Below are 27,018 nucleotides of genomic sequence, written 5' to 3'. Positions count from 1 at the left end.
CCCTTCACCCTTTCCCCATGCCACATGGTAGGAGAGACTCAAGTTCCTTCCTCCCTTTCTCTCCTGGTCCCTGTACCTTTCAGACATCCACTGCTGCTGCTGACGGACCTCAGACAATGCCAAATGAATTGTTAACCCAGCTCACAGAATTTACAACAACATTTTTATAGCATTTCTGGGTAGAAACAATGGCTAACACCATCTTTCTTGGCATTACTTTTTATTGAATACAGGCTTACAGTCTTTATTTTGAATATAGTACTTTCAATATACAGTCCTTTAGTCATACATATATTTCTTTAAAGCACAAAACTATAACTTAAAATTGAAAGACTATAAATACACATGTATATATTGCCATAAATCTAGAACAATTTTATAAAAATAGAACTCAAATGTCAACTTTATATATTTTGGCAACTTAGCAGTATTGTAAGGTGGCCACAAGCATTTTTATTATGCATCACTGCCCTGAAATGACTGTCTTCAGATTTCATTCTCCATCTCTCTGGGGACACTTGAAACAGTCTCCATTACCAGGGTCCCCCAGAGATGCCCATGGCCATGGCTCAGCATTGCCTTTGCATAAAGACTCAGGGCATCCACCTGTTCTTGGAGGGGGAAGACCAGCTTCCAGATTCTTCCTCAGAAAGAGGAGGTATTCCCTCCTGCCAAATGTCCACAATCCTACACTTCTTAAAGCCCTCACAGTGTATGGTTGATATCTGAATGTACAGAGTCAGTTTCCTTTCCCTATGCTCAGGGAATGACAGACGTGAGCTTGGTTCTTTCAAACCAGTGTAAAAGTTTGAAATAACTTCACCTGAACAATGCCTGCTGGGGTAACATCATACTGACAGTGGACACCAGAGCCCAACTGCTTGTGCAAGGCCCTTTACAGACATGATCTGCAATCCTCAAAGCATTGCAAAGTTGGGACATTCTTGTCCCCATTTGATGATGGAGGGAATTGAGTCTCTGGGTATTTAGGTCTCTTGGTCAGGTCAGTGGGGTTGCCAGACCCCAAATCAAATGTCCAGAAATCCATGGAGGGAAATCAGAAGAGAAATCAGATCTGTACTGTGGTCATTTGGTGAGAACAGACAAGTGGTTTTGGGTCAACTTACATCAGGTGGACAGAAATTCCCCAGACATTCTCAGGACTCTTAGAATGCTACTTCCCAAGGGGAGCAGGAAGGTGGAGGTCTGTAGGAGTATGCACCTACAGACCAGTGACTTTGAAGGGCAGTGCAGAATCTCCTAGATCATCCAACAGAAATCCTCAATCTAAAACCAGGGCTCAAGGAATTTACTGTTCCGGGCGGTTTGTGTTTTCAGAGCTGAACAAAGGTCCCCCATCTCAGCCCTGCCTACTTCAATACTGGTCAAAGTGCAGAAAGCTTGCATGGTTGTCCAAAGGGACATGTGCAGGGTCCCTGGGCTAGAATGCAGAGCTCAGAATGCCTCAGAGCACAGTGGGAATGGGGCGAGGGGGTATTTGCAGGAATCTCCCGCTGGTCGCACAGCAGAAGTTAGTGGTGAGAGCCAAGCTCTGTGCCTCCTCTGGACAGAGACAGGCTGCCTCAGCTGTTTGCAGTGTGGCCTTTCTAGTCCCTTGCCTTTTAGATTTACTATAAAAATAGTCCCCAACAGGAAGTGATTCTCATATCTTCTTGATGATCACAATCTCTCGGGACCACCTTAACTTTGGCTTTGTGCACTCTCTGCCCCTCCATCAGGGTTGTCTCTGGATACAGCCATTCCCTCCTCCTGGCCCACTCCCCACTAGCTGTCTCCTTTCCCCACCCTCCCCTGCTGGGGGCAAGGAGAGTCCTGTTCTGCACTCCTCCTCATGGGGTTTAGTTGGAATCCCTGGGTAACATCCTCCACATAAAGGGGCCCAGCTGTCTGCAGGTGTCCTGCTTGGGTCACTGAGATAATTTTCTGAAATTAATTATACGGTAGTTTTCTTAAAATCCTCTCTTAAAAATAAATAAAACAAGGGGTGCCTGAGTGGTTCAGTCGGTTAAGCATTTGATTTAGATTCAGGTCATGATCTTGGGGCTCATGAGTTCAAGCCCCACGTCGGGCTCTGTGCTGACAGCCCAGAGCATGGAGCCTGCTTCAGATTCTGTGTCTCCCTCTCTATCTGCCCCTCCCCTGCTCACTCTATCTCTCTCTCCCTCTCTCTCTCTCAAAAATGAATAAACATTAAAAAAATTTTAAAGATGAATAAAACAACACAAATGAACAAGAGCAGAAAACCCCCAAAGTAACCCTCTCCTCTGTAGAAGGCAGATCACCTATAGGGGCATGATTCCTGTGAAGGGGAGTGGGGAAGGAATGAGAAAAAAAAAATGTGAGTGGCAGGATCCTTGGGGACGTAGACTGGTCCTCCTTCCATCCCTGCTGCTTGGTGGGCACTGTGCTGCTTACTCTGCTGGACTGTCCTTAATGCCCCCCCACCCCCCACCCCAGGGAAGCAGAGAGCAATACCACTCTAGGGCAATGGCAGATGGTTCTTTTTCCCCTTTCAAAATAGCAGGACCAGATTTTCCAAACTCAATGGAAGGCTGCCCCTAGGAGATTAGATGAAAACCAGGAGACATGTGGTTTTGGGCCTGGGTCACTACATTTTAAAATAACTTGGGCTCTGTGTGTGTGTGTGTGTGTGTGTGTGTGTGTGTGTGTGTGTAGGGGAGGGGGTGTTTACAGCACTGTCTGGCTCAGTGCAGGTCACCCTGAATGCCATGATCAGACTGCTGTGAATCTGAAAACAAAGGCCCCTACTCTTCCCCCCCCCCCCCAAAAGAGGTAATGACCTGGAGTTAGCCTCTTTCTTCATGATTCATGTAGGGACACTGCATGTAATAGGTTGACTCATTCTTTTTTGGGGCAAAAATCTCACCTGGACATACTAGGTCCTGCTCGGGTAGCAAACACCAACATTAAGCTTCTGATACCACACAGGGAAGGCAGTGTAGACTTCCCCATCTCACCAAGGCTGCCTCAGAGCCAGGCCAGTCTTATTTCCCAGTACACAGGCTAGAGGGAACCTTGGTAAATGATGACAATTCCCATGAGTAAGGAGGGACACTTTCCTCCTAACACCCCCGCTTTGTGTGATGCCTCAGTGTGGTCTCTGTGTTGGGCCCTGAGGATGGGAGCTACTGAAAGCTGGGGAGAGGGTGGGAAGCAGGGGTTTGGCAGGGTCTAGCAGCGGCAGAATGCTGGGTTTGGGGAGGTGAAATCTAGTGGCAGGAGTCAAGGTTGGTGCCCTTGAATGGGCCTTGTTGCTTTTTCTTGTGTTGCCAATGGCCTGCCCACCATAGACTGTGACAGACTACACAGGTCCCGCATTTCAACGAGGCTTTCTTCTACCGCTTTTGCAAACTTGGTAGAAGATGTCTCTTTGCAGCCATGGAAGCTGGAGATGCAGAAAAGGATGCTCTCTGGCTGGGGGTTGTAGCAGGCCCCGTACCCGTCGGGCACCACGGGACCATAGCAGCAAAACATCTCCATGGTTGTGGGCACCTAGAGGAGAGGACAGGTCAGAAGATGCTTGTCCTGAAATGTAACCTGCGAACTTGCTAGAATGCAGGGCGTTTCAACAACCCAGAGGCCTCAACGGGATATTTGCTTCTCTTTTCCACCTGGGCGTTTGACTGAATTAACCAAATGAACCAATTGCTTCAGCATGGTTGGCCACAGGCAGAGTCATAAAAACAAACCTATCTAACCACACGATGTCAGAAGAAGAGGGTCCATAAGCCACTCCCTGGTAGGAAATGTGCTGTACTTGTAGAGTCAAAATCTCCCAGAGTGACCTGTGCTGGGTCTCAGGCTGAGACTCTGCTTCACCGGGAAGGCTGTTTGAGGCACTGAGGCAATCAGGGTAATTAACTCAATGGGACCCTGGTGGTACCCAACAGTTAGATGGCTTCCCAGAGGGAGTAATTTATGAACAGAAGGAAATCTGGCCTGTCTTCTTTGTCGATTTTCCCCACATCCTTAATTACTGTCAGTATTGCCTGGCTGGTCTGATTTTCTCCCCATAGCCCCGCCATGCACAATTACCCAGCATTGGGCATTTCAAAGAGTGCCATCAACTGGAGTTTTAGTTATGCACCTAATACATTTTGAATTTAGAGTGCTGAGATTTTGTAATCGGGATCACAAATCAGGAAAATGTGTCTCTGAAGGCCTTCAAGCCATAAATGTTCATTTCTAGTTGGGAGGGAAAAAACACCAAACCACCACACCCCAAATTAATTTTATTAGCTGGTCTGACGGGGAAAATAAAACACATTCTTGAGTACTTGCAGGATGGGGTTTGTTTTAAACCTAAGGTTTCTGGTGCTCTGTAGCTGGGCCTTCAGAAATGACAGCAGCCATTTTAATGGGGCAGAACAAACCATTAGTCTTGCTAATAGAGTCACCTCATTGTGAGATAAATTTGCCGTGCAACAGCTGAAGGCCGTAAAACCATTCCAAAGCACTTTTTGCCCACGGATGGTTTCCTGAAGAATTTATGTTGTTGCGTCCTGCCCTCGTTTATTCACGTCTGCGAGCTCACTGCCGTAATGACAAAATCAAATTACTGAGTGGGCTTTTATCCTCAAACACAACTTTGTCAGCCCCTTTTATTGCCCATGTCCAGCCTTCGGCAGATGAGGTAGAGTTTTAGTAAGCTGACTTTTGGGGGTTTATTTTCTTTCCTAAACTGCTGCCTTCTCTAGTGGATTTCATTCTTTCCAACAGTGGTCCTCCCACGGAGGGAGGATGTAGCACTAGTGAGGAGATGCTGGGATGACAGCCAATCACCTGCTGTTGGCCACACAGACCTTTATAATAATGTCTGTGACCTGATTAGAGGATCCTGTCCATGCCAGGCACTGGGCTAGGCTTTCTACCCACATCGTCACCTCTTGTTGAGTCAGGACTTCACCCTAGTCCTATTGGGCTTCAGAACCTGTGGCCAGCATGGTGGAACACTACCCCTCTAGTAACAGATTGAAAGGTAATAAGCAGTAATGATTAGGGCACCAGTACCCATCCAATCCACCTCTGCCAAGGTGGCGCCCATGATTACACCCATTTAGGCAGTGGGGAAACCAGCACTCTGAGCATTTAAGTCATTTTGCAAAAGGTCATGCAGCTTGTAAGAAGCAGATCTGGGACTTGCCTGACTCCAACCAGTGGGCTGTAGTCACTTGGTTACACTAAGTGGCTTTTTAGAAAGCGCACTGGTTACACTAAATGGCCCCTCGGGTGACAGTTGCACTAGGGCTGTACCTGGCTGGTTGAGAGGATGAACCGGTTACTCATCAGGTATGTTTCATCCGTGAACATCTCGGGCAACTCCTTGCACATGTCCCGGGCCAGCTCCCGCAGCCCCAGCAAATGATTGTCGATGGCCATCCCTGTTATGGCCTGGGTAGTTAGGGACAAAGAACAGGACATAAGAATGGGCTCCCCTGCCCTCCCCCTTCTCTCTAGTCCACAATGCTAATGGTGACTGCAAGGGTCAAGGCTTGCACTTACCCAGTGCTTGCTGCAGACAGTGGGTGTCGGTGGCCACCCAGGACTGACCACTTTACTACTCAGCCTCTGCTTCTTGGACCCTTCCTATGTGCACAGGGCGAGTCCAGAGCAGGCTGGGTTCTAACATGAGCATGTCTGAGTTAAAGGTCTATGAGTCTGAGTATCCCTCACCTCTCAACCCCAGCATGGTCACCGCTCTAAGTGGAAGAAGTGGGCCAGGCCATCCCCAGTAACTTCGTAGGTAGGAGAAGAGTTTGGGGAGAAGGATGGGTTCTGTGCCCTGTGGACGGATGGGGAGGGGTGCCCTGGGATATCACTGGACAGACTCTCACCACAACTAATACTTTATCCTCCAGCAGAAGTCCAATGAATGAGTGATAGAGGACATTAAGGTCTGTTTCTAAATCTTGGTTGCTATTTCATGGGCCCAGAATCAGCTCAACTAAACTGGATTATAATCTAAGAAATCATTTTGAGACAGAAACTAGACATCTTAGCAGAGGCTCAGCTGATGTTTGCAAGAGGAAAGCTTGTTGAATGTAAAAAGATTTTTTTCTTTTTATCATAAGACACTTGAATTCTTATCAAAGGATAAAATATAGCAGTGGGGACTCCAGGATTTCTACAGAAGAGGAACTCAGAAGTGGTGGTGTGGCCGGTAGTGGGGCCGGGGCACTCATTTCATATCCTTCCCACTTGAGTTGGCATGAGTAGCATGCACACTGGTTTCACTTGGATTACATGTTTATTTGGGGCAATTATGGGAAGTGGTGGAGACTTGGGGGCCACCTCTGGCCTATAGTAGTGACCTATGGGTCCACGTCAGGGTAATTGTAAATCATAGGGGGTTCACAGTTGCATAAGATGCCCACTTAGTTGTTAGAGCCCCAGCGAGGAGGAAACCTCCATCACAATGAACTCTGTTCAAGTTTACAAGGCACGCTTTGGGATTTGGCAACTGTTCTTTCTCAGTACAGAATGAATGCATAAAGATGACTCAGAGGCCCCAGTCTCTTCCAGTGCACCTAATTATAGGTTAAAAGACATGTCACACAACCTCAGCTCACTTTAGACGTGCCCCGTTAGAACAGAGGGGAAGAACTATGAGCCTATCTTTGAAGTGGGCGTACTTCTAATTTCTCTGGTTACCTCTGTGTCATCGCTGATTGGTGGCAGATCTGGAGAAGCAGCCACTCTCTGCAGCAGCCACCCACCCGTCTTCACCACCTCAAGCTCACTGTGGCAACTGGGGTTGATTTAACAGATTGTTTGGATTAAGGCCACAAGTAGTAATGAGTAGAATGATTCATCACTCAGTCTTTCTTTCATTCATTCAGGGAATCTTACTTGAGCACCCACTGTGTGCCCAAGCTACTGGGTGCTGGGAGTGTGCGTGCTATGAAGGAAAAGCATAAGGTGCTGTGAGAGTCTGTGATGGGGCATCTGGCGCACACCTGCTCCTTCACTGGGATGTCCTTTCTCCACAACCATTCCCAGATACACCAGCCAGGGAGCTGGAGCTGCCTTTGCTTCTTTCCCCCATCCCTTACCCCATGTCACCAACCAAGCACCAGATTAACCTTCAAAGCATCCTTATAGCTCTTTCCTTCCCACCCCATCTCTTTTATTTAGCTGTTCCCACAACTTAAAATAGTTAACACAGCAGAAACCTAGGGCAATGCTCTACAGGATTTTTTTAAAGTTTTTTTTATGTTTATTTATTTATTTTGAGAGAGAGAGAGAGAAAGCGAACAGGAGAGGTAGAGAGAGAAGGAAAGAGAGAATCCCAAGAAGGCTCTACACTGTCAATGCAGAGCCAGATGCGGGGCTCGAACTCACGAACTGTGAGACCATTCCTTGAGCCAAAATCAAGAATCAGAGGTGAGGCACCTGGGTGGCTCGGTTGGTTAAACATCGGACTTCAGCTCAGTTCGTGATCTCATGGTACGTGAGTTCTAGCCCTGCATTGGGCTTTCTACTGTCAGTGCAGAGCCAGCTTCAGATCCTCTGTGCCTGCCTCTCTCTGCCCCACGTCTGCTCGACTTCATCAAAAACAAGTACACATTAAAAAATTAATTAACTAATTAAAAAGGAGTCAGATGCTTAACTAACTGAGCCACCCAGGCACCCCACAATGATTGTCAGTTAATATATTGATCACCAGTGAAAGTAGTAGTTTATCCTCTGTTGTTTGTGTGTAAATGATGGCTCTGCCATGCTAGAAAATAAACTATTTCTCTAAATAAGGGAACATTTTCCTTAAAATTTTGATTTCACTGTTAATTTTCAGCAAAGCCTTTTTATTCATAGGCAATATGAATAAATAGAAAATAAGAAGGCAAAACCAGCCCTTGGTGGGAATAAATACTGCCTCACCTGCGATCATGCAAGGTGTGCAAGCCACCCCAGTTTGCCAGGCTTGGCCACCATCTCTCACATTTGACTTCTCTTGTATAAACTCTAAAGTGCTATAACATATTTGCTATTATTATCATTTTTTTTTCAAAGACCATTCGTCGTATTCTTGTAAAATCCATGTGTAAAAACAAGTGCTCTGTTGGGGCGCCTGGGTGGCTCAGTTGGTTAAGCATCCAACTTCAGCTCAGGTTATGATCTCGCAGTTTCTGAGTTTGAGCCCTGCATTGGGCTCTCTGCTGTCAGCACAGAGCCCACTTCAGATCCTCTGTCTCCATCTCTCTCTCCCCCTCTCCCACTTGTGCTCCATCCCTCTAAAAAATAAATAAACATTAAAAAAAAAAAAAGAGTGCCATGTTATCTAGTATCTAAAAATAAGAAAAAGGAGGCTCTGAGAGGCATGGCCTTGGCCAAGCCACTGGGCCCAGCTCTCACCCAGGTCCTGTGCCACGGCCCTACTCTTGAAGGCCCCGCTCTGGGCACAGCCCACAGTCATGAGTTCACCTGAGAGGGGGCGCCACATCACTCACCATGACTGTGTACTCAGTCTGGGCTCGGATGGCATCCTTCAGGAGCAGCAGCTTCTCTGAAGCCTGTCGACAGACCAGAGATGGGGCTTTAAAGGGCTACTCAGTGGCAAGCTAAAAGAGCTGGTTGTCACGGAGCCCAGCCAACAGGCAGCCCACTGCTGCCCCTCTGGCCTCCTGGAGACTCTTTAGACAGAGCAGGACTTACCGGCACAGCAGCCTTGTGGTCAGTGATGGCTCTCACAAAACTCAGCGCCTCTGGAGTTGCCGATCGAATGTTGTCCACGCGGCCCTCCTGGAATCGGCGAATGGACGCGCTCTCATAGGTGGGGACGAGTCTCCTGTGGAGCCTGCATAAGATGCAAGATGAATGGCAAATGGTGATGCAGTCTCAGGAAACCATAAACGCTGAAAGAAAAATAGCCTCGGCAGGCTTTATTTTTACAGTCCTGACTCTACTTGGCATAGTATTTCATTTTAATGTTAATAGAATTCTGGAGGAGATTTCCCAAAGAGGAGTGTCGGGGAGTCGCTAATATGACTTTCATACATTTGGTGACACTGCGTGGTTATAAAATAAAGAAGTGACTGGTAACTTTTCAAAAAACCCCAGTCTGGTGGGGAACCTAGAATTTTCTTCAAGATCTGATGAGTGTTTGATTAATAGCACAGAATGGAATAATTGTGCAATTAATCATTCACACCCTTGAGGGAATCCTGTTTTATTTAGAACAATTCAAGCGTGACCTACGGATGGAGGCAGGGAGGGAGCTTCAGTGGTCACGAGTGGAAACTGCAGCACAGGCCCGCCTGTCCAGGGGCAGCACCCGTGGGCACCATGGCTGTGCCTCTCCTCCCTGACGTCTGGGACAGGAGCCACTCCCCACACCAGCCAGGGAAAGTCCTTTCATTAGGCATGTGAGCCGTGAGCACTCCTAGGCTTGCATACCTGGCTGACACACATCTTTCTCACCAGTCAGTGAAGTCTTTGGTGTTGGGGGTGGGGAGGAGAAAGACACAGAATCACAGAGGGGCAGTGACAGCCCAAAGTCACATACAAGTCATGGTCCTGCATCTTGGCCTTGTCAGGGCATGTACCTCCCATGCTGGGTAAGCTCTAGGAGGAGAAAGGCCAAGTCTGATTCAGCACAGTGCTTTGTCCTGTAACTTGGTGAGAAGGTCAGTCAACTTCCTGTACACTTATGCCTCATTTCCCCAAGGAGAAAGGACTCTGGCAGGGAGCTCATTTCTTCTATCTCTATGGCCCCAGGAGGCAAACGCCATGCTGGGCACAAAAGTAGATGCCATCACTGGCTAATCACTGATCAACCCCAATTTAGGCAGCTTCCAGGCTTCTGTAGACTCTAGGGGCAGATTAAAAAACTTTTTTTTGTTATGGCTTAGACTCTTGAAGAATGTTCTCCATGAGAAGCAGAGAAGCCCTATTTGGGCTACTCACAGGAGCCTTTGGCCACATCCACTGCTGGCCACATCCAGTGCAACAAAGATCATTAAGGGTGGAGGAGGCAGAGCTCTGTACAGGGTCCACTAGCCCCCTCCTAGATTTGGGTCCGAAGGGCTCTCTGAAGTAACACCTGCCGGCATCTCTGGTTGTGGTTCCAGCAGAACCTTGACCTCATGGCCCATTTCAGCCATGTGCCAGTATCAGAATGGTGACTGTGGTTCCAGACACCAGGACCTGCCACAGCTCAATGCCAGTGAGGCCTTTGTGTCCCCACGATGAGCACAGACCTCGTGTGGGGTGACATCAGCCTTCCCCAAGGAGTCCCAATGCCCTGAAAGGCCGTAGCCACTTCCCTTCCCTGTGAGTTACCACCCCTCCAGGGGAAACTGGGATCTGGGTTGCTGTGTCCACATGAGTGCTGTCAACCCTTGCCCCAGCCTTATCGCAAGATCACTTTATGCTCCCCCCCGTATATGGCAAGATGCAGGCAGGTCCTGGTGGGGTAGTGCTATTTATCGCCTATGCCGGCTGATGAGTGCTGCTCCAGGAGCACTGGAGCCTGCAGGAGCCGGCCTTGTCTTTAGGATGATCCACTTTGCATTTTAGTTTCAGCCTCCTATCAAAGACTGCTTGGGCTCCCCGCCTTCAACCCTTACTCCCTTACTCCCTACTTTGCTGCCAACACAGGGCTACCACCACAGGGACTTCTCTAAGCTGCAGACCTGACTGTGCCGCCCCCCAGATAAAACTCCTGTCGTGTATTCTCACATCTGTGACTCAGTCCCTGATGCCTACTCTGTGCCGGGTGTGTGAGAGATACCCAGAGTGTCAGGCTTGGGAGAGACAGGCTAGAAAACAAAAATCAACAAATCAACAAACAAGGTAGCTCACACAAACAACTGCTATGAAAGAAAAAGAGGACACAATGGGATAGGCTAGAGAGCTGGATGGCGAGGGCCTGAGGTGGCTGCTTTAGATAAGGGGGTCAGGGCAGGCCTCTGAGAGCTGACGCCAGAGCAGACCCTGGCAGAGGGGAGGAGGTGGCATGTGAAGAGTGGTGATGGCAACGGGTGGGTGGGCGGAGGCACAGCCAGAGCAAAGGGCTTGGGAGGAGGGCCCCAGTAGAGGCCAGTTCACAGGGAGACTTTCTAAGCCTGGACTTTGTTCTAAACATGGTGGAAAACCATTGGGAGGGTTCAAGGTGGTGAGTGATAGGATCTGATTTGCATATTTCAACGTTTTGCAAAGATGGGAGTGGAGGCAGAGACCCTGGAGAAGCATGCTGCAGTTAAGCAGCACCAGATGATGGGGGCGGGGGAGGGGCCGATGGTGATGGAGAGGGAAAATGGGGGGTAGGGGGAGAGGTTCTGAGAGACATCTGGAGGATGACATGGTGGTGTCACGGGTGGGGAATGAGAGACAGGGACAAATCAAAGATGAGTTCAGATTCTTTGACTTGACCCACAGTGGGCGGGGGTGGGGGGTATGCTGGTTCCATGTCCTTATAAAGAAACAGGGCACAGCCAGAGGCTGGGTGAGGGCAAGAGTAGGAGCGGCCTCCATCACCGGCGTTGTTAGCTCAGTGTTCTGGCGCTTTGAGCTCTGTGCACCTGTGCCATCACTCGGGCAAATTCCTGACTTGATGTCTTTCCTTCTCTTTTCTGAGACTGGATTCACACTTTGATGAAGTGGCACCTTCTTTCATGCAGCCTGCTCTGGTCCTCCCATCTCCTAGGCCCACAGGAAGTCATTCCTCCCTCTAGGATGCTTCTAGACTCTAGAGTCTAGGGCAGCTTGTCAGTCAGCCCGCCTGGGCAGCGTCATTCCGCCAGCAGGCTTTGCTCACCTGTAGAAGGCCAGCTGGAGGGCCACCTGAATGAAGGCATCAGGACTGCATTTCTGCTTCTTAATGAATGTTTTCCCGAAGATGTCAAACTTATAAACAGTAAAGTCGAGATTCTTTACTATTCTGTGGCAGAAGAAGAAGAGGTGCTATTACATGTAAAATGGAATGCACACACCACAAAGTCTAACCAAGTTGCTCAGGCTTGGTGTACAACCTAGTGCTCTGGAAGTTGAGGACACAGTCCTTGCCCACCAGGAACATATTGGGTGTCAGAGACAGGCCTTGACATACAGAAGTGGCAGAGGGCATGCCAGACCAGGGATCCCTGAGCTGAAGGTGAGGCTTGGCCAGGCAGGGCAGTGGCCCTGTTCTGGTGGTAGGGGAGGGGCCTGGGAGCACAGGGGCCTGAGAGGCATTTGCATGGGCAGGGAGAGCAGTGTCCTCAAACAAAATCCTAGAAGCCTCTTGCCCACAGAAGCAGGCCTGAAGGAGGCCGTTCATTTGACCTGTTTGGGAAGGTGTGTCCCACATCGTCAGACTCTTTTGGCATCCTGGCTATTCTGCCAGACTGGGCATGCCACCTTTGCCCAGGAAAAAGCCTATTTCTGAGATGGCTGTAAGCCATGTCTCTTCACAGAGACTCTTCCCTGTTGTGTTATGAGAGGAAGACCTGGGGCCTCCCTGTTGGTCATGGCCACCCCAGCAAGGGCTGCTCTTCTGGGCTTGGCCACTGACTATAAACCCCAGGAACTATTACTGAGCCTCTCATGGCATGCCCAGGTCCTTACTGCCCATGAGTCACTGTCAGAGTAACAGGTAGATTCCCTGAGTCTACACTGAGACCCTTGAGTACCTGTCATCCCCTATTGACCAGTCTCTTCCTTCATGAGTTTGGGGTCTGGGCTGATTGTCCATTGCAACATGGTCCGGCAGGGTCCACACCATCTGTCCACTGGCCATAAGTGAACACAGAGCCTTGGGCAGGCAACCCCAAGCCTCCATGCACATACTTCCTCAGGTCGCAGATGCTGCCTGTCTGCCCTTCCTTGAGCTATTCCCCCTTCCTCATGGGAGCTCAGCTCTCAGTGGGGCCATGTCAGGTTCTGAAGACCCATGGAGGCCCACCCCTCAGTCCAACCTGTTAGTCAACTGTCTCTAGACAGGCTGAGTTCATGGTCACACAGCCACCTGGAAACCTCTTGCCCAGGCCCTGCCCACACAGACACTGCTCCCTTCCACAGGTGGCCCAGGACCCCCAAGGCTCCTCCTGCTTTCTCAGCTTCAGGCCTCTCCTGGTTCCCCACTTCTGAAAAGAAAACTTCAGGGGCCCCATTCAGATCTCTGAAAATGAGTGGGGGTTTTCTCCACCCAGGACTTGCCAGTCTACCAACTCACTCTCCTAGAGGCCTGCTCATCCCAAGAACAGCCCCGTAAGGTTGTGATATCAGCACCATTTGTAGATGAACACCTGGGGCTTCTCCCACTCTCCTGCCACAGCCAGTCATCCTCCACAGCAGCCTGCAGTGGCCTTGCCCTTTCTACCCTTCAAGCCTGGCCATGATCTGTCCCACTCACCCATGCGCTTCCCATAATCTCCTCACTGGCCCCCTGAACCCCCCTGCTCAAAACCCTCCAGGGGCTCTTCACCACTGAAGGACAGCTTCCAGGTCCCATAACGCAAGAACAGCAATGTATTCACAATGTGGCCTCAACGTCCCTTTAGTGCCTCAGTTCTGCCAATTCTCTCAGTTGCTGGTTTCCAGGCCAGCCTGGATCTTCTACGAACCTGTACAAGCTTGAACAAGCTGCCTTTCTGCCTCTTCTCCCCTGCCTGCACCATGAACTCCTATCCATCCTTCAAGGCCCATCGTTGCAAAGCCCTCCCACAATGTCCTGGTAGAATTCCACTCCTGTAGCCTCTGTGAGTTCGGGTCTGTATGCCTTTCCCTGGTTTTGGCACTTTATTGTGTCACACGTTTTGGTCTGAGGGTCTCCTTCCTCCACTGAAGCATGGACAGCAGGCTCCGTGGTATATTCATTTTGGTGTCCTCAGCCTTTCCACAGTCCTGGCACACTTAAAATTCTGTACATGTTTAATGAATGAGTGAATGAGTGAATGAATGAATCATGCTCACTTACCGAATGAGGGAATGAACAACCAAGGTCCAGATCTAGTTGCCAGCCTACAGCTCACTCCACAACTTGCCACCGTTCTAGTGCTGGCCCACCCAGAGATGCCCAGACCCATCCTGGGCCCTCCTGCACGGTCCCGTTAGGGCCTTGACTGCCTCCCTCCTCTTGGGAAAAAAGGCCCCCTTGTCAAGTTGCAGTGTAAATTCAAGCAAATCAAAATAGCTTGGATTCAAATGACCTATGCAAACCAGTTGTTTACTACTCCCCCCGAAAGGAGGGGGATGATTTCCCCGTCTTGACTCTGCTCAGTCAGGTGAAACCCACGAAAAAATAGCTCCATGTTTGCATTTTATGGAAACGATGGATACTCCAGCAAGGTTATTTCCCAGAGAGTTGTAACTCCCCTTTAGTTTGAATACATTTCCATGATGGGGGTGGGAGGGAGTAGTGCAGGTGGGCGAGGGGAGGCAAAGAGCTGGGGTCTTTAGAAACTTCCAGGCTGCCTCTGGATATCCAGCCTGGATAGAGGGGGTTGTGGTGAGGTGGTAGTAATCGCCCTAAAAGAGACTTGGACTTTGTACCGTTGAAGTTTTTCTGCTGAGGAGGCTAAGAGGCCTTGAATTTCCGGGGAGCATTTCCAACGCAGCCTCCTGGGGGCCGGGAGCTCGCTGACGGAGTCGGCTCGGACCAGCTTCTGGCTGCTCTTCACCCTGCAGACAGAGAGAGGTGACCTCGTGCGGCCCTGCCACATGCTGTGGGCTGCCGGCAGCATGCGTCTTAGCTGTTGGAGTTTCAGTGGGTATGAGCTGTCCCTGGAAACACAGACTGAGGGTCAGCGGAGCCACTCAAAGGAGCATGGGGCAGAGCCAGGATTCCAGCCAGTTCTGCCTGACTCCAGAGCCCCGTATTTCTTTTCACGCTTTCCCACTCCACCGCTTTCCACCACTGGCATTTATGAAACACTTGGAAGGAAATTGAAGAAGCAAATTGTGTTGTTTTGTCCATGAGGGCTTTTAGGGATCCTAAAGAGTTCTTAAATCATGGTAGAGATTTAGAACTTAGATTCAGAGAGAAGATTCTAGAAGGAGAGAATGGGTAAACCACAAATAGAGGAAAGGGGTCGGTGTGTTTAAGGGATAGAGAAGCACTCAGTCTGGCCAGCTTGGAAGCTAGGGAGAGAGACGCAGCCCAAGGGGATGGAAGGAGGTGGGACCTGCCCTCCTCTGTGCTGGGTCAAGCCAGCCCAGCCCTGACTCTGAACACACTAGATGTTGCTCTGGGCTTCACTGGGCCAAAGCAGGTGTTCCTTTTTGGCTGAGAATTCTTTGCCAAGCTTTTTTCTAACCGCCCAAAACCTGCTGTCCAGTCTGCCCCCCTCTGTCCATGGCAGATAAAGTGTATGATGTCAAGCTGGTTTTCAAACCCATCTTTTGCTAAGACACTTTCCGGACAAATGTGGCCCCTCCTCCCCCGACGGACACCCAAATTTTTCTTGGCCTAGCTTGGCAGCCCCTTGGCAGTCTGGCTTTGACTTCTATGGCTGTTGCAAAGGGGCCCCGCCCCCAGACTCACATGTGTTTGAGCAGATGCTCTGTGCACTGCACCAGGACGATGCCGTCGAAAGGGGAGTGTTCGCACACCACACCACAGGTGCCGTCTCGGCTCACCACAAACTGCAAGAAGAAGAGGTGAGGCACGTCTGGTAGCGTCTGCATTTCAAACTGGCCCCTTGGCTCCAGGCCAGGCATCCTCAACCTCTCAGGGACCTCTCCTCCAGGGACACCAAAGCACATGATCTCCCCAAAAAGAATGCTTCTGGAAATTGCCAAGACTTGGGAATATGGGGGCCTCAAGGCAGCTCTGTCGTGTGACCTCCTTCCCAGAAATGCTCTGGGCAGTGAGGGTGGAGCCCAAGGTTCCCTGGCTGAGGTAGCCCAGTGATTCCTGAGACCTCACACGGAAGCTGTACATACTTTGCTCAAGTCCTGGGCAAGTTCCTTCAGCTTCTGGTAAGCCCTGTTTCCCCATCACAGTGGGCACTGGGGCCACAAGCCTGTACAGCTTTGTGTGGTTATGTATCTGAGTCCACCCTGTGTGTCTGGCTACCTTGGATTTTATTCCCAGGATCTAAACCAGTGTCTACCCCATAGTAGGTGCTCAGTGATTTTGTTGAATGAGTGACTGAAAGATAATGATTCAATTCGGATGGTGTGCAGATTCCTAGGGAGAAACAAATTGTCTCTTGGTGGGAGTGAAGGAAGGGTGTTCTGAGGATGCTCTGCTCCCTGCTGCCTGGGCTTCGAGTCAGGGACCCAGATTCCAGCTCTGCCATTGCCACCTGCCAGCTGGGAGACCTTTAACCAGACATTTCAGCTCTCTGGCTTCAGTTTGCTCGCCTTTAAAATGGATGCAATAAGGCCCAGTTCACAGGATTGCTATGAGGATTAGAAAGAAGGTATAGGAAAGGTCCACAGGCACTGTAAAGATTTTACCAAGGCTGTACTTAGCCAACTTAGAAAAGGAACATACTCAGCATGTACAGAAGTGCTGGCAGAAAATAATGAGATTGAGATTTGATCGTTAAAGCGTACCCCAGATAAAGTGGGGCTGCCTATAGCGGCTCAGCACAGCATCACACTCAAGAGAGTCTGGTCCACCGTCCATAAACAAACAAGCAAACAAACAAGCTATTGACATTTTTACTGATACTCTTCCAGGATGCTGTAACAATCACACGTGAGCTGACTCTCCTCATGTCTTGCCCAGTCTCTCACATCACGTGCCGGTGACCCGAAGCTTTCCTCCCATTCTTCAATCTTCCCACGTCATCTTTCTCAAAACTCAACCCTTGCAGATTCTTTTCTCTTTTCCCCAACATCCCCTGCTTTCCTGTCCTGAGACTAGCTCTTGATCCTTTCAATTCACGTCCCTGGGAGCCTCTTTGGCTCCTCCAGCTCACCTGATCATCTGTCCTGCCCGTGGAAAGAGCCCAGAGGTGGGCACAGTCACCCATGTGAGGCAGGAGGGGAAGGCTGTGCCCACTCATGCATTAGTGATTTTCTGTCCCTGTCACTAAAAGAAAGGAAGGAAAACGGTGCCTTTTAAAAACCACTCCCAAGGCTTGCTATGTTTCCGGTCCTGTACATCCATTATATCATTTCTCTCCCACAGCTGCTCCATGAAAGATTACAAGCCATTAGCACCACTGGTGGAGGCTGAGACAGCCAGCACAGCAGCAAGAGAACTCATCAGGAATAGCAGAATCAATATGCAAACCAATAAAAAAGGATAACCAGAACGTAGGGGCCAGAGAAAGCGGAAAATGAGATGTTGCCTAGAAATGCTTCTCAGTGTGAGCAATGTTAGCCCAAAGCATAGAGATTGCTGGCTATTTAATATGGTCATTATGAAAGTGATGTCCCTCACCTTATAGTGCGTGAAGGGAGATAGGGAATGAGCCCCAGGTCTGACCCAGAGGTCCCACATGCCTGGCACAGGCTGCAGGAAGGTTAGGGGTTTGAGTTGGTTTCGGGCACTTGCTCCAGAGAAGCATCCTGGCCAGTCCAGGGGCTGACACCAGCAGCACATTTCCAGTGCCTTCAGCTCCCTTGGCCCCCGATGCAGCATCCTGGGTAGCACAGGCCAGTGAGCCAGCCTGCTGGATGTAAGCATGTGCTGGCTCGGGCCCCTGGCCACGCCACTGGGGAGGCTTACCTGCAGGGACTTGTCATACCAGCGGTTCGCCCCATTCTTGCTACAGCCTCCGCCGTGAAGGAGCTGAAGTGCCCTGTTGGTGTCGCTGAGCTCCATGCCTCCCGGGGCATCCAGGCATACCAGGCAGATGCAGCGTTCAATCATGTCCAGTGCGTCCCGGTTGGTGGAGTCTGCGGGCCAGGCAAACAAGGCCTTATCACCTACCCCCAAACCCTAGGCTTGAGGTCCCCTCCACAGAGTGTCACATATCACAGGCAGACACCCAGCCCTTGAGCCAGTCCCGACCCCTCTTTGAACCCCAGCGGGTAGGCGGTGAAGTCAGCCAGACTGTCCTGAGCTTCTGTGCGAATCCCAGCAGCCGGCTCACTCTCAGGGTCTCTGCGAGAGTCCCACTCACTCTTCATCTGTGGCCAGTTCTGCCCCTGGATGGGTGGTCACTGGCCCTGCCTTCTAGGATGAGGGGGCTCATGCAGGGCCTTCTCCATGGATGTTAGACCCACTGGCCAGATTTTGCCAGGGGAGGAGCTCCAATTCCCCCATCCAGCCGCACCCCCACCCACCCCACTGTGGCACTTAAGAGCCACATGTGGCACATAGGCATGTTTATTTGTCCTGAACTACAGTTTTTGAACATTAGTTGCTGAAATTTAAAAATCAGTCAGTTTCACACGAAAAGCTGAAGGGAGGGATTCAAGGTGTTGCCCTCCCTGCCCCCTGCCACCTCGGCAGTTATTTCAATGCAGAGGGCAGATGGAAGGGACAGGCTGCCCCAAAGCCATATGCGGGTGAGCCCATTGGGGCCATTTCAGGCATGTCACTAAAAGCCACTGAGTTGTGCAGGAGACATATCACCAAGGCAGCTCAGCTTCTCCATGGGGGACATTGGGCATGGGGTTTCTCTTGGAGTAGAGCTGGCCCGGCCAGATGGGCTGCCCTAGGCAGCCTCCTCCACCTCCACCACGTCCTCTATCCAGCCTTTTGGGCTGGATGCTGTAACAGGATGAAGTGCAGAGTTACCCCTCCCTCCAAGCCTCAGAGTATTCTATGCATGGAAGATGGGGTGCAAGGTATTTGGAGGCAAAGGGGCACTATGTGGCAGAGACTGCTAGCTGCAGATGGCAATATCCATTCTCCCTTTAGTCACAGAGTGCCTGGTTTTTGGTTGGCACAGGGAGAACCAGAACTCAAGCTACATTGCCCACTGCCAACAGCATTTAGAAACACAACGTGACAGCTTCTAAGAGAGCTCCTTAAAGATAACTAGCACATGCTCTTTGCCCCTCTTCCCACCTTCCACTATCCACTGCTTGGAACACCGGTGTGATGACTGGACCTCTAGCCTCCATTTGGACCATATGGATGCAGGGCCACATCCTTGCAGTGAGATGGAAGAACCCTAGACGCCATGTATTAGCTTTGGATGGCTTACTTCTGGTGTACACGAGAGAGAGAGAGAGAGAGAGAGAAAAACCTGTTTTCTTTAAGCCACTATTATTTTGGGCTTTCTGTCACACATGGCCAAATCTAATCCTAACTTATACCATCTGGTGATGTTGGGTTCAGATTCTCACACTGCAAGAATTGGCTGGAGCTGAGAAGCTGCACCCTTGGTTTATCATAGTCCTTTCTCATTCATTCAACCCCCTTGATCCCTGTGGGTATTGAAATTCGAGGTCCCTGTCCAGGAAGCTATTTGTCAGAGAGAAACATTCTGGGGGCCAAGGAGCCCTCCAAGATGACAATCAGGACCACCCCCACCCTGCTCCCTCTTGTCCCATTAAGGCAGGCACTTGGGCAGGCCCTGGTCCTGAGTGCTGGCTCTCCTATTTCCTGTAGTCAGCTGGAGTCCAAGCACACAGCCCTCTGCCTGTCCAGCCACACATACCTCTCTGCTCCTGCCCTTCCCCTCCTTATTGGGATCCATTTACTGATAGGTCAGAATTCTCTCTTTCAGAGCCCTTGGCTCTGGAAGCTTCTCTTCTTCCAGAGCCTCAAGCCAAAAATTATGCCCATCATCTCTCACAGCCATCTGGAAACTGCTTTTCTGAAGTCCAGGGAATGTGTGGGAGCAGGTGTGGCTTAGGTTCAGGATCTCCCCATAGCCTCTGTCCACCAGCCAGGTCCTGCCTGTGGGTTGGAGCCAGGCCAACAGCACCTTCCCCAGTCAATAGGAGGCTGAGTCTATATATAGCTTGATGCTGCCAACGGTAGTTTGTCCTTCCTTCTATCCAGCTAGGGACCTGGGGTGGCCCTCGATAAGGTTCTGTCTCTTCCTCCTTGCTCTTAGCCTCACCCCAACCTTTCTGGGCTGCACCCTCACTGGGGTGTGTGGTGACTCTCCCCCACCCCAGTGGAGTAAGACTTGAGTGGGGCCGTTGTGCTGGGCACACAGATGTCAAGGCCACTTGGGTGTTGTCTGCTCTGCCCACATGATTTCTCCAGTTCATGAGAAGTGTCCACATATAATCTCATGTGAAGAGAGTCTGCAGTCCCCACCCATCCCCTCCCTCCCACTTCTTGCAAATCCCTCTCACAGCGAGTCTTCCACTCTGGGAAGGAGGTTGACAGGCAAGCCAGCCCATCCTTGGGTCATCTGCTCCCCACTGCCTATCTAGATGAGGGCTTGGAGAGCACTGCACTTTCAGCACCGCTCTTGATCCCAATGGTGCCAGGATGACTCATTATCTTCCACATGGCCTCCTGGGATTTCCTGGAATCTGATCAACTTCAAGGCTTTAGGCCATGTCCTGAGGATCTAAAGATTTACCAGCTGAAGCCTTCGGGAATTGCCCTTCCCTCTACTCCTCAGTGTGGTGCTGTCACTGGGTTACCCTCTTCAACCTGAAATGACTTCTATTGCCCACAAAGTTGAATCTAAGTATAGCCCTTTGGGCCCAATGGCTCATCATGTTGCCCTTCTGGGGATCACTTCCCCTGAATCCCTGCATGGACCTCATACCTCCTGCTACTCCCTAGACACCTGGGCTCATTCATCTCTACATCATAGGATGTATGGGGGCTCCTCTCCTACTCCGCCTATCAGAGCTCCACTCATAAACACCTCCCAAGCTCCCCGATCCTCTAACAGGGCTGGTACTGTGCCTGGCATGGGGGGTGTGGCCCAGACAGAGTTCCTGCACTCCAGAACTCCTCATACCCAGAGCATGCTAGCTCAGCTGCTTGCTTGGGGCATACAAGGAACCTCTGCTCTGTCCACCAGGCTGACCTCATATGGTGCCTGGGTTCAAGGCTGGACTGGTCCCCTCTATACCTGTTGTCTCCTATTGCACTGTGCATGACCCTACAGCAAAAGGCCCTGCTGCTGACCTCAGACCTCCCTATACTTTAAGCAGTCACTGCCAGTCCAGCTCCAGAAACCCTGATCTAGTCCACTCTCCCATGTCTGTGAGCTTGTAGAGGGTGAGGCCTGGGTCCCTAGTCCAGGTGGGCACAGGAAAATGTCCATGGCTGACAGTGGACTTGAGAGTGTATATAGACAGGTGAGGCTGAGATCTGTGTACACAGTGCAGAGTGGGAGCCTGGAGGAGTCCATCTGGCTAACAGGAAAGGTCAATGGCCTCTTGAGGGTGAGAAAACCACTACCCTCAGGGCATAGAGCCTCGTGGGATGGGAGAATGGTGAGAGATTGGGAGGGGATGGAGATTTGGAAGGGATTCCTCACCCTTTGCAAGGTTCCCAGGCCTGCCCTTCTCTGCTCCAATTGGAGTCCCTGCCAATGACCCTGGTGCCCGGCCCTGCCCTGTGTGCTATTCTGGGGGTTCCTTTTGGCTCCCAGGCTGGCTGGTGACTTCAGAGAATGGAGAAGCCTTGGCCAGGCTGGGATCAGATTTAAACAGGCAGAGAGGAAGGGAAAAACATGTCAGGAGGGAGATAACAGTGCTGGAAAAGGTTCTAAGGGCTGGGGTATAGACACCCAGGCTTATGGGTGGAACTTTTGAGTGAGCAGACCACCCCAGGCTGCAGTTCATCCCCAGATTATAGGTAAAGGCATGCAAGATTTAGGTGAGGCTGAAAAAATGCAGTGAAGTGATGCTATTAGCTAACCTTTGTTGAGCACCTACTATGTGCCAGGCATCTATTGAAGCCCTCATATTGACGAACATGAGATAGGCATTTTTATCATCCCCATTCACAGAGAAGCTAAATGTCTTGTCTAAGGTCACCCAGTAAATGGAGGGAAATAGACCTGATCTCAGGCGTGCAACCACAACGCCCAGGCTGGGAACAGATCATCAAGGGCTGTGAATGGCAGGATCTGGAATGTGGGTTTCATCTAGCAACAACAAGGAACCACCAAAGGATCTTGGGCTGGGGTTGATATGGTCAGAGCAGAGTCTAGGGGATGCCCAGCAGCTTGGGAAGGATGTGGGTCTGGAGGTCAGTTAAAGGGCCATGGGAATCCCCAGTGCTGCATACCTTGGCCCTGTTGGTCATGTCTCAGTGAGCTCTGAGACCCCAGGCTGGGTATCTGCCTACACTAAAATTTCCTTGGAAATACCCCAAAGCCAAATTCCTTAGAATAGCCTTGAAGCTATTTCCTTAGAATAGCTCCCAAAGTGGAGCGGGCAGGCTATAGCTCCCCCAGGAAACTCAAGGCAGGCCTGTCCATCCAGGATGCTGGGGAGTAAGCCTAACACATCTTCGCAGGAGAGTGGAGGCTTTGCACACTCCTTCCCAGATGGACAACTTGAAGCAACAGACAAGGACATCTCCCCAGGCATCAGTGCTGTAGCTGCCTCCAGGCAGGAGAGATGGGACCCTGAGGAGGGGCTGAGCATGCGGGTTGTGCAGGTCCCCAGAGCTCAGCGCCAACCAACAGTAACCAGGTCCTGGCTCATTAGACAGGGTGAAATGGGAGCAGGACAGCAGAGCTGGGATGCCAGGTGGCCTTGCAAATGAACTCCTGCATACAAGTAGCTGATCGGTCAAAGGCTGACAAGTTTATCGTGTAAGGCAGAAAATGAACTACACCCAAACTCATCCACCATGAATCTGGCCCAAATGTAATGGAAACGGGGGGCTGTGGGCTGGAGGCATGCGGCAGGAGCCGTTTGTCTTGTGACATTCTCATCGAGCACATGGAGGCTCGTTTAATGTGGTAAATCAATCTTCCTCAAGGAGCCCCTGCTTAATAGTGAGAAGTCGGAGTTGAGTAATAGGAGGAGCTTGCTCTGCCACCCACGCCTGGGGAGTTGACAGCTTCGGTGACACAGAAATTCCAGAGGCCACAGGGCCTTGGAGGGCCCTGGAGCTTCTGTTAGAGACTGAAAGCTTACAGACTGTGACTAATGTGAGCAAAAATAAAAGGAACACAGCACCCCTGTTGTGGAGGGCTGCAGAACTCAGGTGCTGCTCCCCAACACCTCCACCTGTGCACATGTGTGCACATATACACAGCTCTATCTCAGACACTTGCCTTCTCTGTTCTACACCCTGGGAAGGTGGCTTAAGTCAGATCCCTACTGTCTTGCCTCACATGGTCCAAGGAGATGGAGACACTGGCTCCTTTTCGGAGGCTTAGAGCTTCTAAACCTTTGTCAGTTCCATCTGAGCAGATTTTCTGCCGAGATAAAGGGATTGTCTCTCCTTTTGGGATGGAAATTTGCCATCACACATCCCATATTCTTCTCTACTCTATGGCTTATGGAATAATCTTTATGCTCCCAGTTCCCAAAGGCTATGAAAATTCCGACAAAAGTATTTCTTGCCCAATAAGACCTGGCTCTTGCACAGCAGAATTGCTTTGAATTGAGTTCCAAAATCCTCTTGAAAGAGCTCAAAAGGAAGGACTTCTGCTTCCAGGAACATCAAGTTGACTTTTCCCAGTTCCTTCTACTAAAAACCCTGGATATTACATTTAAAACAAACATCAGAAGACTCTGAAAGATGGAGAGAGATGGACAGGCTGAGGTTCTCAGGACCCAAGGAACAATATGATGGTGAATTCCCTGCCTGTTCTGGACTAAATTGTGTTCCATCAGCCCTGAAATTCATATACGGAAGCTTTAACCTTCAATGTGACTGTATTTAAAGATGAGGCTTTATTTAATGAGGTAATTAAGGTCAAATGAGATCATAAGTGTGGGGTCTTAAATGTATATGACCATGTCCTCACGAGAAGAGGAAGAGACACCAGAGATGTGTGTGCACAGATAAAAGACCATTTGAGGATGCAGTGAGATGGTGGTCATCTGCAAGCCACAGAGAAAGGCTTCCGGAGAAACTAATGCTGCCAACACCTTGACCTTGGACTTCTAGCCACCATAATGGTGAGAAATAAATTTATGTTGTTTAAGCCACTCAGACGAATACACTGGGTTTTCTGTTTTACCTAAAATACGCCAGGCTTGGAGCTCAAATAGCCAATAACATAAAACACAAACAAATGTAGACCAAAAAGAAAAAAAAAAAAGCCCAATAAAAGCCTACTTTCTTTAGCCAAAGGACCAGGAAAGAGGCATACTAGCAAGACAGGAAAACTTTTAGATAATAACCTTCCCCCATGCCAACAAAAGCAGAGTGGGGAGCCTAGACTTCTACCATCAGCAGTCTGTACTGAAGCATGTCAGCTTCTGAGGGTATCGGAGAAGGCATGGTCTCAGATAGAAGCTGGGACATCCATTTCCACTGGGCAATATCCACCACCTCAGTTGCTCCACACACAGCGTTAGTCGAGAATATGTGGGATCTTGAATTCCTACTCCCACCATGAGTAACAAGGAACCTCCCCTGGGGTGTTAATATAGGTCTCATGAGAAACTTGGACTTCTATCTCCACCTGGTTGCATCAAGGCAGAACCCATTCCCTGCTCCTGCTGGAGTGGTGTCAGAGAAAGCCAGCTAAAACAGAAGGTTTAAATAACATCCAGAGTCTTACAATATAACACCTCCAGGTTTCAATAGAAAATCACTTATACCAAGAACCAGGAAAATCTCAGCTTGAATGAAAAAAGACCATCAGTATATGCCCACTACTGATATGACCAGAATGTTAGAACTATGTGAGAAATATTTTAAAATTAATCATCATAATACTGAAAAATCCGTGGGACAAAAGACCTTAACAATCATGTTATTGGAGTCTCAGAAGGAGAGGAAAAAGAGCAGAGCAAGAAAGCACTCAGAGAAATAATGGCCCAAAACTTCCTAAATTTGGCAAAAGACATAAACTTAATCCCACACAGGATAAATTCAGGGATTCAGTTAATCCCACACAGGATACATTCAAAAAAATCCACATCAAGAAGACATTATCATAGTCAAAGTTCTGAAAACTAAAGACAAAGAAAAAATCTTGAAAGCAGAGAGAAATGATGCTTTATTTTTAGGGAAAAACAATTTAAATTACTGTCTATTTCTCATCAGAAACCATGGAGGCTGGTATGAAGTGACACAACCTTTTTCAAGTACTGAGAGAAAACCATTAATCCAGAATTCTATATCTAGCAAAAATATCCTTCAGGAAGGACGGGGAAATCAAGACATTTAAGATGAGGAAAAACTAAGAAAATTTATCCCCAGAAGACTTGCCCTAAAAGGAAAGCTAAAGGAATTTCCCCCCAAAGAAAGGAAATTATATAAAGAAAGAAACATGGAAACATTAAGAAGGAAGAAAGAATAACAGAAAGAGTAAATATTATAGTAAATAAATTTTCATTCTCTTTTTGAGTTTTTAAAATTATATTTCCCTGCTGAAACAAAATTATAACGCTGCCTGATGTGGTTCTAAATTTGTATTAGAGGAAATGTTTAAGACAATTATATTATAAATGGGGGAGAGTAAAGGGTAATAAACTTTTTACATTTCACTAGAACTCGCAAAATTTCAACACCAGGAGATAGTGATAAGTTATATATATATATATACACACACACACATATATGATATACTATAATATATGTATAATTTATCAATATAATATATAAATACCTATAGAAACCACTAGAGAAAACTATACAGATACACTAAAAACATTACAATAAATCAAAGTGGAATTCTCAAAAATGTTCAAGTAACCTATAGGAAGGAAAAAGAAAGCAAGAATTGAAAAACAGAGGTGATTGGGAATGCAAGCTGGTGCAGCCACTCTGGAAAACAGTATGGAGATTCCTCAAAAAACTGAAAGTAGAATTACCCTATGACCCAGCAGTTGCACTACTAGGCATTTACCCACGAGATACAGGTGTGCCATTTCAAAAGGACACATGCACCCCCATGTTTATAGCAGCACTATCAACAATAGCTAAAGTATGGAAAGAGCCCAAATGTCCATCAATAGATGAATGGACAAAGATGTGGTATATATATATATATATATATATATATATATATATATATATATACACACACACACACACACACACACACACACACAATGGAGTATTACTCAGCAATCAAAAGGAATGAAATCTTGCCATTTGCAACTACATGGATGGAACTGAGGGTATTATGTTAAGTGAAATGAGTCAGAGAAAGACAAAAATCATATGACTTCACTCATATGAGGACTTTAAGAGACAAAACAGATGAACGTAAGGGAAGGGAAACAAAAATAGTATAAAAACAGGGAGGGGGACAAAACAGAAGAAACTCATAAATATGGAGAACAAACTGAGGGTTATTGGAGGGGTTGTGGGAGGGGGGATGGGCTAAATGGGTAAGGGGCATTAAGGAATCTACTCCTGACATCATTGTTTCACTCTATGCTAACTAATTTGAATGTAAATTAAAAAAAATAAGAAATAAAATTAAAAAAATAAATAAAAATTAAAAAAAAAAGAACAACAGAGGTGACGAAAAATAAAATGTTAACATGAAATCCCAGCATATCAATAATTACAGTGATAGAAATTGACAAAGTAGATTTAAAAAGACATCCTGGTTATATTCTATCTATAAGAAACTCACATCAAATATAATGATATAGACTGGCTGAAAGTAAAAGAAAGGAAAAAGATATATCAAGCAAACATTAATCAAAAGAAAGCAGGAGTTGCTGCATTGATATCAGATTAAGTAAACTTCAGGGCAAAAAAAATTACCAGAGACATTGAGGGGCATTACATAAAACAAAATGGTCAATCTACCAGAGCACCATGGTGGCTCAGTAGTTAAACATCCAACTCCTAATTTCAGCTCAGGTCATGATCTCACGGTTCATGAGTTTGAGCCCCACATACGGCTCCACACTGATAGTGCAGAGTCTGCCTGGGATTCTCTCCCTCTCTGCCTCTCCCCTGCTAGTGCTGTCTCTCTCAAAACAAACAAACCAACCAACCAACCAACAAACAAACAAACATTTTAGAAAAAACCTAAACATGCAGATATCAATTTTATTCCTGGACATTTTTCC

General features: G+C 48.6%; 1 protein-coding gene across 2 annotated transcripts in view; it reads right to left on the bottom strand.

Annotated features, from left to right (window-relative positions):
• Positions 1-203: 203 nt before the first annotated feature.
• Positions 204-27,018, bottom strand: part of CHAT (choline O-acetyltransferase) — a 47,150-nt gene continuing 20,335 nt past the window's right edge. For both annotated transcript variants that reach the window (XM_086680257.1, XM_086680258.1), the window contains 8 exons: positions 17,645-17,814; positions 15,503-15,603; positions 14,512-14,640; positions 11,798-11,920; positions 8,695-8,836; positions 8,490-8,552; positions 5,296-5,433; positions 204-3,534 (listed from right to left, as the gene is read on the bottom strand). In XM_086680257.1, coding sequence (XP_086536383.1) covers positions 3,265-3,534; positions 5,296-5,433; positions 8,490-8,552; positions 8,695-8,836; positions 11,798-11,920; positions 14,512-14,640; positions 15,503-15,603; positions 17,645-17,814 — 1,136 coding nt within the window. In that variant the 3' untranslated portion in view covers positions 204-3,264. The remainder of the gene's footprint in view (positions 3,535-5,295; positions 5,434-8,489; positions 8,553-8,694; positions 8,837-11,797; positions 11,921-14,511; positions 14,641-15,502; positions 15,604-17,644; positions 17,815-27,018) is intronic.

Source organism: Puma concolor, chromosome D2 (genome assembly GCF_028749965.1).
Source record: "Puma concolor isolate L17-30 chromosome D2, mPumCon1.1.hap2, whole genome shotgun sequence".
In the NCBI taxonomy this organism is placed as follows: Eukaryota; Metazoa; Chordata; class Mammalia; order Carnivora; family Felidae; genus Puma; species Puma concolor.
This window is presented reverse-complemented; position numbering and strand designations above follow the sequence as displayed.